Source organism: Telopea speciosissima, chromosome 8, assembly GCF_018873765.1.
Source record: "Telopea speciosissima isolate NSW1024214 ecotype Mountain lineage chromosome 8, Tspe_v1, whole genome shotgun sequence".
Classification (NCBI taxonomy): domain Eukaryota; kingdom Viridiplantae; phylum Streptophyta; class Magnoliopsida; order Proteales; family Proteaceae; genus Telopea; species Telopea speciosissima.
This window is the reverse complement of record NC_057923.1, coordinates 19,050,655-19,064,155: the sequence shown is the minus strand read 5'-3', so window position 1 is coordinate 19,064,155 and position 13,501 is coordinate 19,050,655. Positions and strand designations below refer to the sequence as shown.

The following is a 13,501-nucleotide window of genomic DNA, read 5'->3' as shown; positions in this document are numbered from 1 at the left end:
AAGACTATCGAGAGTTTGAACCAACCTCCAAAACAAAGTTGAAGTGATGATACATTAGTTTCAGTAACTACAAAACATTTATTGTAATCAACTTTGCAAGATACTTAGGAATCATTAAGCAGTGAATTGAGTGAAGAGGAGTGAACAACAGAATAAATAGACTCATATAAGTACCATAAGTATATACATAACACATAGACATAAATTTGCAACCATATAGGTTTGTTTCAGTAACTTTAAAAACATTCATGTTAACCAATTCTCAAATACATTGAGCATATCAAGTGTTATATAAAGTAGTATTCTTATTCCTAGAAATAACTCAGGTACTTTTTATGAAAGGATTGAAAAAGGAATACTAATAAAATATCTGTTACTAATATTCAGCTCACACACACATTCACTTACATACATGGAAGAGTAACCTCCAGAAATAACAATAATTTTCTATGGGACTTAGACAAACCCCATTAATGATTATATCTTAGTACCATTTAATGATTACCTCTGTAACTGAGCCAGCAGCAAGGTAAGCAGATTCGGATGAACCCTCATTTAGATAGATGGAATTTAGTTTTGAAGCAATCCTCTTCCTTCGTGAATCAAAATCTTTTGAGCTGACATTCCTTATCAAATTGATATGGTTCTGCGTGTGAACTGATGCTATATACCTGTCCTCTGCTTCTTTAGCACACAAAACTACACATCTGGAAAACAAATATACATTCACTAGTTAGAGAACCATTAAAATTCAAGCAAAGAAATCTCCAAAAAAAAATGAAAAGAGTCAATCTTTATCAAGTGGTCTTGCTTCAAAACTTAATCACTAAGCACTTCTTGGAGAAATCAAACCTCAGATGAACTTAAAAAATATAAGAATATTGTACTCTCTTTCCATAGACCTGAATATGTTTGAACTAATACAAGATATAATATACTCATATGATTCCACACTTCAGGAGTGCAATTGGCAGTATAGAATTTGACATCCACTAGGAATTTTAACTTAAATAACAGTGAATTTCGCTTCACGTTGGTTGCAGCTTGAATCACAATAATATTTCTAGAATATGTAGTATAAGAATCTAAGTAGTTTGGAGGTCAGGTCCAACTGAGATGGATGTTTCATAGTTGATTTTTGTATAATGGTTAACCCACCTTCCACATTTTCCATTCAGAAAACATGGGTACAAAGTTTGCCACAAGAGACAATGACCAAGATCCTGTGGTTTACAGGAAAGATTGAAAATTTTCAATTGCTCAAAGCAAGTCAAAAAAGGAAAAGAAAAATGCTAATGATAAAGAAGGAGAAAAATCTCCCGTATCATCTCAAGGAAAGAGGATTATACATCAACAACAAAATCTCAGCCTTATCCCAACTTAATGGGGTCAGCTACTTGGATCCAGAAGAGACAGAAAAATAATATAGAAGTAAAGGTAAGGGACACATAACATCGACAACTCTAGGGCATCAACTCTTCCTAGCTACGTACTGCTTCTTAACTGCCCAACATACAGCTCTAGGCCATGAAAATGGAGTAAAATTACAACAACAGCATCCCAAAATCAACGTCCAACTAGTCAGGGTAATGATACACTAACCTGCTAGTTCTTTTTGATGGGGTTGGTCACATGGATCTTTGCTCTCCACTCAGCATTATTTGAAGTCATCCCAAAATCAAAGTCTAACAAGATGGGGTTGGCCACATGGATCTTCGCTCTCCACTCAGCTCTATTTGATGTCATGCCAGGAACAAGGCCTAAGCTAAGCATGTCTTTCTTCACCACTTCTCCTATGGTTATTTTAGGCCTGCCCCTGGCTCTCTTGGTTCCCTCAATCTGGATAAGGTCACTCCTCCGGACTGGGGCTTCTGAAGGCCTCCGTTGAACATGTTCATGCCACCTCAAAAAACTCTCCCTAAGTTTGTGGATCAAAGCTACTCCCAACTCAGCTCTGATATGGTCATTCCTTACTTTATCCTTCCTGGTTTTCCCACACATCCATCTCAGCATCCTCATCTCTGCAACACCAAGTTTACTTATATGATACTTCTTCACAGCCCAACATTCCGCACCATACATCATAGCAGGTCTAACCACGGTCCTATAAAATTTTCCTTGTTAAAGGGATACGCCGATCGCACCTCTCCACTTCATCCACCCTATTTTAATCCTCTGGGCGACGTCGTCTTCAATGTCGCCCTCCTTATTTACGATTGATTCCAAATATCTAGGAGTGATCACTTTGCGGGATCTCCCTCTCACCAATATTCACCACCTCATTATCCGACTCGGAGTTGCTAAAGTTACACACCATATATTTGGTCTTATTTCTACTTATCTTCAAACCTTTGATTCCAAGGTTGATCTCCATAGTTCCAATTTGGTATTAATCTCTGCTTTTATCTCATCTACCAAAACAATATCTTGCAAAGATCATACACTATGGGACCTCATCTTGTATGCCTCTGGTTAAGTCGTCCATTATAAGCGCAAACAAATAAGGGCTTAAGGCTGATCCTTGGTGTAGCCCAATTGAGATTGGGAATTCATTGCCTTGTCCCCCCACCATTCTAACGTTAGTCACCACATCAGCATACATATCTTTAATTATTTCTACGTATTTACATGACACCATTCTCTTTCCAAGGATATTCCAGATTAGCTCTCTAGGGACTCTGTCGTAGGCTTCTTCTACATCTATAAAAACCATATGGAGATCCTTCTTGCCCTCTCTATATCTTTCCATGAGTCTCCTAAGTAAGAAAATTGCCTCCATCAAGGATCTTCCTAGTACAAATCCGAATTGGTTTTCCAAAATAATAGTTCTCCTTTCTCAGGTATGTTTCAACATCCCTCTCCCATAGCTTCATTGTATGACTCATTACCTTTATGCCTCTATAGTTATTACAATTCTGACTATCTCCTTTGTTTATGTAAATTGGTACCACAATGCTTCTCCATTCATCTGGCATTTTCCTAGTGGTCATAATCTTATTAAACAACTTGGTTAGCCAAGATAGACCACAAAAACCTACATTCTTCCCTAGTTCAATTGGGATCTTGTCCGGGCCTGGAGCTTTGCCGACTTTCATCTTTCTTATAGCTTCTTTTACTTCAAACAACCTAATTCTGCATATATATCTACGTGAAGAGGTGTCCTTATGCAAAATGTCACTCTCCACAACTCTATCACTCAAGGAGTCTTCATTAAAAAGCCCGCAGAAGTACTCCTTCCACCTCTCTTTAATGTCTTCTATTATTTTTTTTAATTTTTTTTTTTACACCGAATATTATCTGGGACCCGGGCTGGCCCCTGCGAATTCTATTAGGCATATTTTATACCTCATTTTAATGCATTATTTACTTTCATTTTATTCTAAGAACAGTGCTACTCGGGTATTTACTGTCATTTTTGAAGTTTAGGGACATTTTGGTCAAAGTGGAGAATACATGTCTAATTAGACCGCCAAGCGCCAAGTTACAAGGTTGAAGAATTCAGCCGGGTTATCTTTCCAATGCGTAGCGTCGAAAGTCACTTGATTACGAGCCGATTCGAGTTTAGAGAAGAAGAGAGAGAAACATCAAGCATAGGGGAATAATGGTAATTTTGGCAAATTAGGAATCTTTCGGGAAATATTGGATATTGGGCTCATATCGTCTAGAATTTAAAATGGTGCAACTTTAATTCTCGGGCTGGGTCCATCCGGGCCCAGGATAGAAAGATATAGCCCAAAAATGATTTTTAGTGAGGTTGACATTTATGATGAAAGAATAGAATACAAAAAAAAAGGGGGGAAATCTCTCACTCTCTTTCTCATGTGATAACACTAGGTCAAGGTGGTGTATGCGACGATTTGTGCAAGACTCCTACTCTAAGTTGAAGATCAAGAATTGATTTGAAGTCCCATTCTCACATGTTAACTCGGCTTTATTAGGAAACCTGGTTTGGGTAGTTAAGTAGTTCTTTATTTGTTTTTCTCGGATCCGAGATTTTAAGGAGTTGTAATTGGGTAGGGAGTTAACCACGGTTCTGGTGGTTGTTTCTAATTGGGAGTTTTATTCCCTTTGTAAAGATAGAACCGTGAAGATAAGAGAGAGGGCATGAACGGTTTTAGGAGAGAAGGGAGGACGAACTACAAGAGAACAGCAAAAGCCCTTCTCCCTGAGAGTTTTGGTTTTTATATTTCTTCTTTTGGTCTTTGTTTTTTTTTAGTTCTTTTTCATGTGACGAACAACAAGCTTCTAGTTTCGGTTTTTTTTCTCTTCAGTTTGTTGGTTTTAATTGAAGTTTTAGACAACTCTCTCTTCCCATTCCCGATTGTTAATTTTATATTCTTAGTTCTCTTTAACAGCAGCAGCACCTCCTCTCAATTCGTTGGATTTAGTTTAGGTTTTAGTTCTTTTTCTTATAGAACAGCAGAATTCTATCTTCCCATACCCGATTCTCTCATCTTCCTCTTATTTTGATTTTTAGTTTAGATCTCTTATGTAACTAGGTTTATCATATGTAATTTTAATTTTTAGAATCATTGTTAGGATAATTTTTATTTCCCCATCCCTAAGATCATGTGTAATTTTTATTTAACACTTTTGTAATTTGGTTCTTCGTTATCGGATGCGGCGAATTTGAGTGATGGGATTCAAGTGATAGAATCATCTTCATTGGGGTTGTGCAACTTCGTTAACCAACTAAGTGCTTCTATTTTATTTAATTTTATTAGTTCTTCGTTAATCGTAGTTTTCTGTTTTTGATTTTTTAATTAGTTTTAGTTCATTTAATTAGTTTAGATCACTAAACCATTAATTGGGGTGCTCTGCCTAAGTGGAAATTGGATTAATCACCGCCTTGTGTTCAACCCGTAACCATGATTGATCCGTACGCTTGCGGTATTATTTTAAACTCAAACATCTTCATCCTTTATTATTCTGCCATCTTCACTTTTGATACATCTAACATGGTCTAAATCTCTGGTCATCTTTTCTCACTTTGGCTATCTTATAAATAGTTTTTTTCCCCATACTTCAAATTCAGATTATTATAGAGGAGGAAAGAGGATTATAATCACAACCCCCCCCCCCCAAAAAAAAAAAAATTAAGGAAGAGGAAATCACATCGCATCATTGACATTTATCAAGAACAAAGCTGCTACAGTTGTCTGTGTCTGTCTGTACCCATTTGTTGCACATTGCCTTTGATCTCAAAGGTCATATTCTTGGAAGATGCTTTTATGAGGTCTTCAAGGGAATTTGGAGATATGTAAAATGGAGAATCTTTAGCATTTCCAAGGTTGTGATTGGGTATCTAATATGGATTCAGCTGCTGCGTGCAATAAAGGAATTTTTGGGCGTAAACAAATCCAGATTAATTTGATTTGCAATTATTAATATTTGTTAAAACTTAGTTTATATTAAGTTTGCTATTTTTTAGTATTTCTCTTTTTAAATATTTCCTTCTTTAATTTATGAAGCAAAAAAAAAAATGTTCAAAATATGATTTCATATAAATGCCCCATATATATCAATGTATTATCTTCTTCTTTTTTTTCCTTCTTTTTTTTTTTTTTTTTTTTTTGGGGGGGGGGGAGGTCTTTGGATTCTCAAAGGCATAGCCTATTGCTAAAAAACGAGAAAATAAATGGAAGAAAGAACAAAATTAATCGAGGAAAAAATCTTGTAAACGATTTCAAATTAAAACAAGAAAGAGAAATAAACGGAAGAAATAAGAAAAAACCATCGATGAAAAAAAAATTGTAAACGATTTCAAATTAAAACCAGTATCTAAAAATTCCAGTTTGGTTCTTGTTACATGAACTTTTGACTTTCCACAACATAAATTAGACAAAGAGTTCCAAGTGAACGCATTAAAACATCATAACTTCAAACGAATTTAAACAAGTAATTTTATCCTACTTTCATCATCTGCAAGATCCCAGAATACTTTCCCCCAAGAACTGACAGCAATTTAATACCCACAAACTAGGAATTAACTCGTGAGTCCATCACAATCCACGACTGTCAATTTTCAAAGCTATAACAATCGGTATTAAAAAAAAGAAAAAGAAGAAGAGGAATGACAATACAAAGATTATTACAAGAACATCTCCCGTGAAGACATTTATCTCAGCACAACAGAGAAGAAAAAACTGAACTAGGGTTTTGTTTGAAGGAGAAGCAAAATCGTAGCTCAAAGGAGCATAAGCAGAATTAGTACCTCTGAGGAATTCCGGCAAATTGAAGCTTTTCCCATATCGCCTTGATTCGAAGAGGATTTTCAGGATGATCTTCTCCGTCTGGGGTTGAATGCGTACACATTCTCTCATCGTAGACAAGACCCACTCGAGGCTGGTGATGGTTCTTCTCAGATTCCTCCTCCATAGCTAAGAGTTGCAGAGAACTAAGACCTCGAAGGAGAGGAGAAGACGAACGAGCTAATTAGTCCCTAATTTTAATTATATCATCAAATGGTAAAAAGTCATTTTCTGTGACTAGATATTTGGGATTATTTGGGATTTATAGTCTATAGATCCACTTTTCCTTTCTTAATTTTTTTTTTCTTTTTCAATCATCTTTTGGAGGGAAATATTTTGGAATCCGATTTACTATGTTTCCGAAATGCTATTTTTAAATATATGACAGCGCACCATGATTTGGAATCTAAGTGGGGGGCAAATGATGAGCCCAAATTCTCACCAACCAATCAGGGGTCGCCACGTGTCCAAATCCAATAAGGAAGACCGGTTCAGGACAAGAACCCAAAAATGAAGAACCAAGTAAGGATTTGACCCAACCCAGCATGGGCACCTCGGGCGCGGATTGTGGGCACGGACCCAGACTTTGGCATGACGTCCACGGCACACGTCGTGCCCACACACGTCAACTCCAAGCACAAGCTCCCTCGGATCACCATCAACAAGACAACGTCGCCAAGGACTCTAGGCCACCGCCTATCGAGTCACGTGGAGTGAACAGACTCATACACCATGAACTCCATCTACCACGTAGATGAGTCTATCCATCAAGATTACTAAGGCCACTCGGACACTACGTCCCACAGGAAGGCAATTTCCAAAGACACCACGTCTCTAGGAAGGCAACAACCTAGGAAGGCACTACAGACACCAGTCTCTAAGGAAGGCACACCTAGTCTACAGGACACTACATCTCCCGGGAAGACAACTACCTAGTCTATCAAGGACACTATATCTCTCGGGAAGACAACCAATCAGGATAAGCCCTGCTACTCTGGGACTTTATCACCTACGGCAAACACTCTACATCAACTGGGACTCTCCACACCGCTAGACACTACTATAAAATGCAAGGTACACAGCCCCATCAGGGGACATCTTAACTCATATTGAATACTATTATTCATCTGTTTGCTCAGAGAGATCTAACTTAGGCATAGGAGAGTCCTAGGCCGGAGCCACACCGGTTCTCCTTTGTCACACCAGGGTCTTTTGCAAGTTATGGCACTCGAAGGACTGCTGAGCGATTTCTTGACGCAACAAGGGCTATTCTCAAAAGAGTGGAGCAAAGTAACAAACAACAACAATGAAGTTCAGTGTAAAGGAAATTCAAGTTTCTACTAAAGTTGTGCTCATTTTTCTTCCTAAACCAGATAAGGTGACCTGGTTGTGGCATATTCTCCCTTTATGATTTCACATAAATACCCTTGTACAGGAAGTTACTACCTAGAACTGGATTGTGGATAAATCTGTAATCTTTTGGTTATCTGGTTTAGCTTTTCAGGCGATTTTAGACCATAGGATTATATATCATCCGGACGATGATGTACAATTTTAATCCTTGTTTAATATATTTCTTTTTCACATAAAAATTAAAAAAAAAAAAAGAAAAAAAAAAAGAAGAAGCTCCTTTACCCCTTATGATATAACATCTTTGCCTTCTTTTCCTTTTATTGGAAGAGGTGTGAGAAAGACCTGCGTAGGCCACACTCGTGGACAAAAAACAACTTCCCTTACTATATTTAACTTACCCTAAATTTCTTTTATAATTCTAAAAAAAAAAAAATCTTATTTTGACAAAGTTTCTCTATTTTTGTCCTATTAATTTAAAACTCCTAAATTTCCGTTGATCTTGTCACGCCCCAAATCCGAATAAAATGTATGGCGTTGACCTTCACGGGTCACAGATTGATATTGGTTGGTTTCTTGCCTCTCACTTACATACTATTGTGGATAACTAAGTTTAAAAACATGTGATGGCATCTAATAATTTATAGGATCGAATTGTTACAACACATTCTATCTTTCTATTTACACAAAATGTAGATGTTCAGTTCATTGTATCACCTCCAAAGTATTTACATAACTCTACGTATTCAAAGTCACTGTATCACTGTATTACAACTTCAAAGTACTGACATATAACACATGATGATCAAATATTACCGACTTTGGATTGATGTTGCTTTCATTCTAAGGTGCAAAAGCCGCTTGGCAATCACTCAATGTGCGTTGCGAATGGACTCATAGCAGTCAATTCTAAGGATCGTATCCACATCTTACTAACACTAACAGAAAGCGATCGTTCATGTTAGGCTCCGCAGGACTTGTTGATTTTGTTGCTTGAAAGGTCTATTTCGTCTTCAATCCACATACTCTTACTTGGAGGCGCTATAAAGCTTCTTCTACCTCCAAATTTGCACACCACACTTCGATACTGTACATGATCGGGCTTTGTAAAGAATCATAAATAGTGAAGGGTGAGCTCAACTAGCCCAGTGAGAAGAATAATGTCACATCAATAAAGCAAATCATGTATACATGAGGAAATCATACCATAAACATGCTTCATTCAAGAATAATTAAATCTAAAATATAATATATCTATGGACATATATAAATTGCCATGCATGGCATTTTAAATTAACAATGAAAACATGCTCAATGAAAAATATCATTCATCTTTTAAGTCTTGAGGCCAATCAACACAGTTGCCTATCCTAAGTCCTTCAACGAGCTTGGCCGGCATCTCTTGTCACTTTCAAGTTGCAATTTCTCAAATTTTAACTCTAAAATTTTGATGTTTTATAGGAGACAAAGAAGTTTAAAGATTACTCTTTTGCGATGGTCATATGAGATTTGAGGGGTCTTGGATGTCAAGGTAGGATATGCTATATATTATAACTGAAGTTCATGCATATCTTAATATATTGTGGAAGTCTTTTTTTGATAGATAATATCAATTTATAAAAGGAAGAGAAAAGAGGGAATATACAAGAAATAAGCTGAAGCCAAAAACCCAAAGGAGGGCCTCCTCAACCCAAGCATACAGGGAGCTGAGACCACACCAACAACAAACAAAGCCAAAAAAAATCAAGATATCTGCATACCACACATATCAGCTAACAAAGGGAATTGATAGACGCTCGCCTATGAAAAAGGGATAGTACAACATCGGGAACCTGTCTACCAATAAGACCGTTGAGATCATTATTCTTGAATTATTTAGAAACCCAAGTAGCCTCTGAAATTACGTTATTGGTAAATCGACGAAGGAATGAGCAAAGCTGGAAAATGTCACTCCATACCTGGGATGTGAAGCCACACTCAAAGAAAATCTTATTTCTATTCTCAAGACCCACCCAACAAAGACTGTTAGCAGAGACTACATGAATATGTCACCTTTGAAACTGATTTGCATTTGGCAGCGCATCCATGAGGCATCTCCATGTGGAAGTCTTAATAATATTTGTTCCTTACTGATTGTATACAATGTTTTATCTCCTTTTTTGTTTATGCTTATAGTATTATTTTAATAAGGGCATATTCTTAATTTTAAGTATGTTCATATAAAATGGGTATAAAAACATGTGGAATATTAATTTATTGTTTGTGACATAGGTCCTATTATTTATAAGATTTAATGATAATAATATATACTATGATCATGATGTAAGATATTTTTAAATATTTGTGGGCTTAATTAATTATACCCTAGCTATTGGTATGGGTCCATGGGCATAAACCCGGCCTGAGACTACTTTAAGGTTAATGGGGGTATACTGGTCTTTTTCATTGTGGGGGGGGGGTGGATTGGATTAAGATTTTGTATTTATTATAAATATAAGGTTAGGGTCCCTGCAGTTACTTGATCTCATTCTCTGTTCTTCCCACTAAGAATATGAGGGGTGTGTGAGGCAAGGAGACTGGAGAAGATCCAAACCGAGGGAGGCACTCCTAAAGGAGATTGCTATCATTATTGATTGAGGGTGAATCAAGGTTTGGAGCTTTTCTTAGTATTGTTCTTCGACAACATACATGGGTGCAAGGTACTTATTATTTCCCTGTTCTTTTATTCAATCGTGTTTTGGATCTCTGTATGGGGATGGATTCGGGTTTGACAAAACCCAAGGATTTTCTAACAAGTGGTATCAGAGCCATCCATACAGACCTAGAATTGATTGGTTGTTTGTTTAAGAACATGAATTGATTTTTCAAAGACAAAGAACGGATTTTTGGTCGGATTTACGGCGAACCCGTACTGTTTTTGGGCGTTGCCAGAATTTTTCACCGGAGAAAAGTTAATATTTTTATACTGGGTTGAAGGGCTTGGAGAGACGAGCGTTTTAGTGGATGTATCGCCACCGCCGACGGTCGGACATACCGCCACGCACCGGCCAAAGTGGCGAATGAGATCCACTCTGTCACGCCCCCATCCCAATAAAGGATATATTACAAGAAAAAAGGGTGACTGGGACGACAAGTGTCATCCCAATACTACTAGGCTCACAGATACAGTGTCCCGATCCACAACCTATACCCAATATAAAAAACATGATAGTGTCAGAGAGCGTAAACTAATGGAATAATTTATTCCAAAAAGAGATTGAAGTCAGCGGAAGCGTAAATCATTTTAAAATTTAATATTACATGGTGTCCGTCCTCTAATGATAGCATATACTGTAGCTACTACTTTTCGTAATCACCAAATAAATTCCATCAATTTATACATGGAGTTCGTATAAGACTAAAGATGATTATGAAAGTAAAGATTTAAATCACGCCCCAGGGGCATCGTTCTTGAGTGTACATCGACATCCAAGTCCAAGTCACTGGCTCCACTCGATTCACATCAAAAGGAGCACATCAAGAGATTGCCTGCATAACAACTAAAAAGAGGTTGTGTAACGGGGTTAGATCCACAAGCTAGTGAGAGAACAAAGGAGAATGCACATACACACAAATACACAATATCAAACAGTTCGTGATGCATGCACATGTTAAATTCATTTTCCACCTAGCACACAATTCTAAGTCAGGTATATGCTACTATGATAATTCAGGAGACACTGTGGGTCACTTAACTTATCGCCATAATGAAACTCCAGTTATCACAAGGGAGCTTACGTCGGTCGAAGCCACCAAGACCACCCATTGGCAGACCCCGATAGCCATTACTACCCCTAACCTAGCCTCTCTCCCCCACAGGCAATAGGTGCTTTGACTACCCAACACATAAACCCCTGTTGGTAAGGGTCGTAGCATAAGGGAACAAAATTCTAACCACAGATATACTATATGCAAGTCCTATCGTCCCGAGAGGTATTCCAGGTGCATCAACGTCCCATTCCATCTAGTACCCGGGTACCAGCACGACATAGCACATACAGAGCAGGATGAGAATCAATAAATTTCATAAACATTCTTGGGGTTCCGGTACCGGTATACCCGACATCGTAACCCAATACAATAATGAAACAATCCAAAGATCCACAATCAATCTATTCACAATCAAGATAACAGATGCAATGATGCGACATGCTTATTTATCATATAATGGCATGATAATAAATATTTAGTAAATAGCAAACCCAAACAGTCACCCAGAACCCGCTCACCTAATTCAGGTATCACCCGACATGGTTGACATGAATCTCACCGATGCGCATTCTTTCCAACAAGTTGGGTAGCCTAAAGACGCGAGAGCAAGTGTTAAAATATGTATAGAGGGTCCTATGTTATGCTCCCAAGGTTAAAGTTGGGTTTCAAACAAGACAGCATAGACAGACTCACGGACGGAAGCAACAGAGTGAGTTCGTCCCTGGCCCTATTTAGGCCAAAAGGTCAAAATAAGGGGGACGGATTCACGGATGGAACCTCCACATAAATCTGTTCCTGCATCCGTTCGATCCCTAAGACATTCTCGAGAGGGAACGGAACCACGGAGGGAACCAGTAGGTGAATCCGTTCCTAGCTCCGCTCAAACCATTCACCAAAATACACTATACGAATTTACGGACAAAACCATGATGCTGGATCCGTTCGTGCATCCGTCGAGGTTCTTTTCGAGATTTATTAGGATTTTCTTTCCCATCTTGGAACCTAGGGTTCACATGGCCCTCATGGTCATAGAGGGGAGTCATAAGCCTTCCTAGGGTCACTAGAACCTAGTCCCACCTCATGGGTCTAAGATCACACAAGGATCTAACTCCTTTTGGTCCAATATAGGGTTTAGGGTTTGGAAAACCATAGAACAACAACAATGACTGTATATTAACTAGGTGGAGCTAACATTAGGGATTGATCTTCATTAATGGAATCCCATTAAAGGCTAAGCTCCACCTTGAGTCCCAAATGGAACCCTAGGTCAATTCTTCCTTAGTAAAACCTACCTAAACCCAAGAATAAATGGAGAAGGGAGAGATACCAGAAGATGGAAACATACCTAGGTGAGTGGAGCTCAAACCCCAACTTCAGCTAGCCTTGAAGATCCACCCTCTCCTCTCTCCTTCTTCCCTTTTTCTTCTTTTCTTCAATCCTTGTCCGGACAACAAGACTCCTCTTGCTTCCCCTTCCTTTTTCTTCCTTCCCCTCTCATTCCTCTTCCTTGCTTCTTCTTCTCCTTACACAGTTTGGCTTGGAGGGGGAGAAATGGGAGAGTTTAGAGCTGAACCCTCCTTTTATAAAAAGAAATGGGCCTTAGGTCTTGTTTGCCTAGGTCCCCCAAAGCCAAGAATCTCTTATATTCATGTTGGGCCTTAAGGCCTGTTTGGCTAAGGTTACAAACCCTATTAGGTCCAATTAGTTAGGGCACGTTTGGCTTAGCCTAAGATCTTAAAAAGGTAATTTAGTTTTAGGGCTTGTTTGGCCCAAGCTAAGTAAGAGAAATCATTATTTATTTTAATTATGTCTTATGGGCCCACTTTTATGGCCCAACAATCCAAGAGAAGGTAAGAGTGGGGGTTCATCTTGTTCGATGACTTAATCATGTGTTTGGAACACAGGGATGTAGGTCCCATATGAAAAGACAACAAAGGGACAGAAACAGCACGGACGAATCCACGAACGGAACCAGTCTTATGAGTTCGTTCATGACTCCGTTGCTGCGGTAAGGGCCCAAAATCACAAGGGAAGTGGCGGGGCTTTGACCCACACTTTCAGGACTCCAAAGGGGATATGTATACTTAAAATTTAGGGTTCAAGTTTTACCCATGGTGTGGTCCAATCGCCCCTCAAGGGGTAGATACAAG

General features: G+C 38.4%; 1 protein-coding gene across 2 annotated transcripts in view; it reads right to left on the bottom strand.

The window, feature by feature from the left end:
- Nucleotides 1-6,438, bottom strand: part of LOC122672783 (histone deacetylase 5) — a 74,047-nt gene extending 67,609 nt beyond the window's left edge. For both annotated transcript variants that reach the window (XM_043870274.1, XM_043870275.1), the window contains exons 1-2: nt 6,215-6,438; nt 506-707 (exon numbers count right to left, since the gene is read on the bottom strand). In XM_043870274.1, coding sequence (XP_043726209.1) covers nt 506-707; nt 6,215-6,378 — 366 coding nt within the window. In that variant the 5' untranslated portion in view covers nt 6,379-6,438. The remainder of the gene's footprint in view (nt 1-505; nt 708-6,214) is intronic.
- Between the last annotated feature and the right edge of the window lie 7,063 nt (nt 6,439-13,501).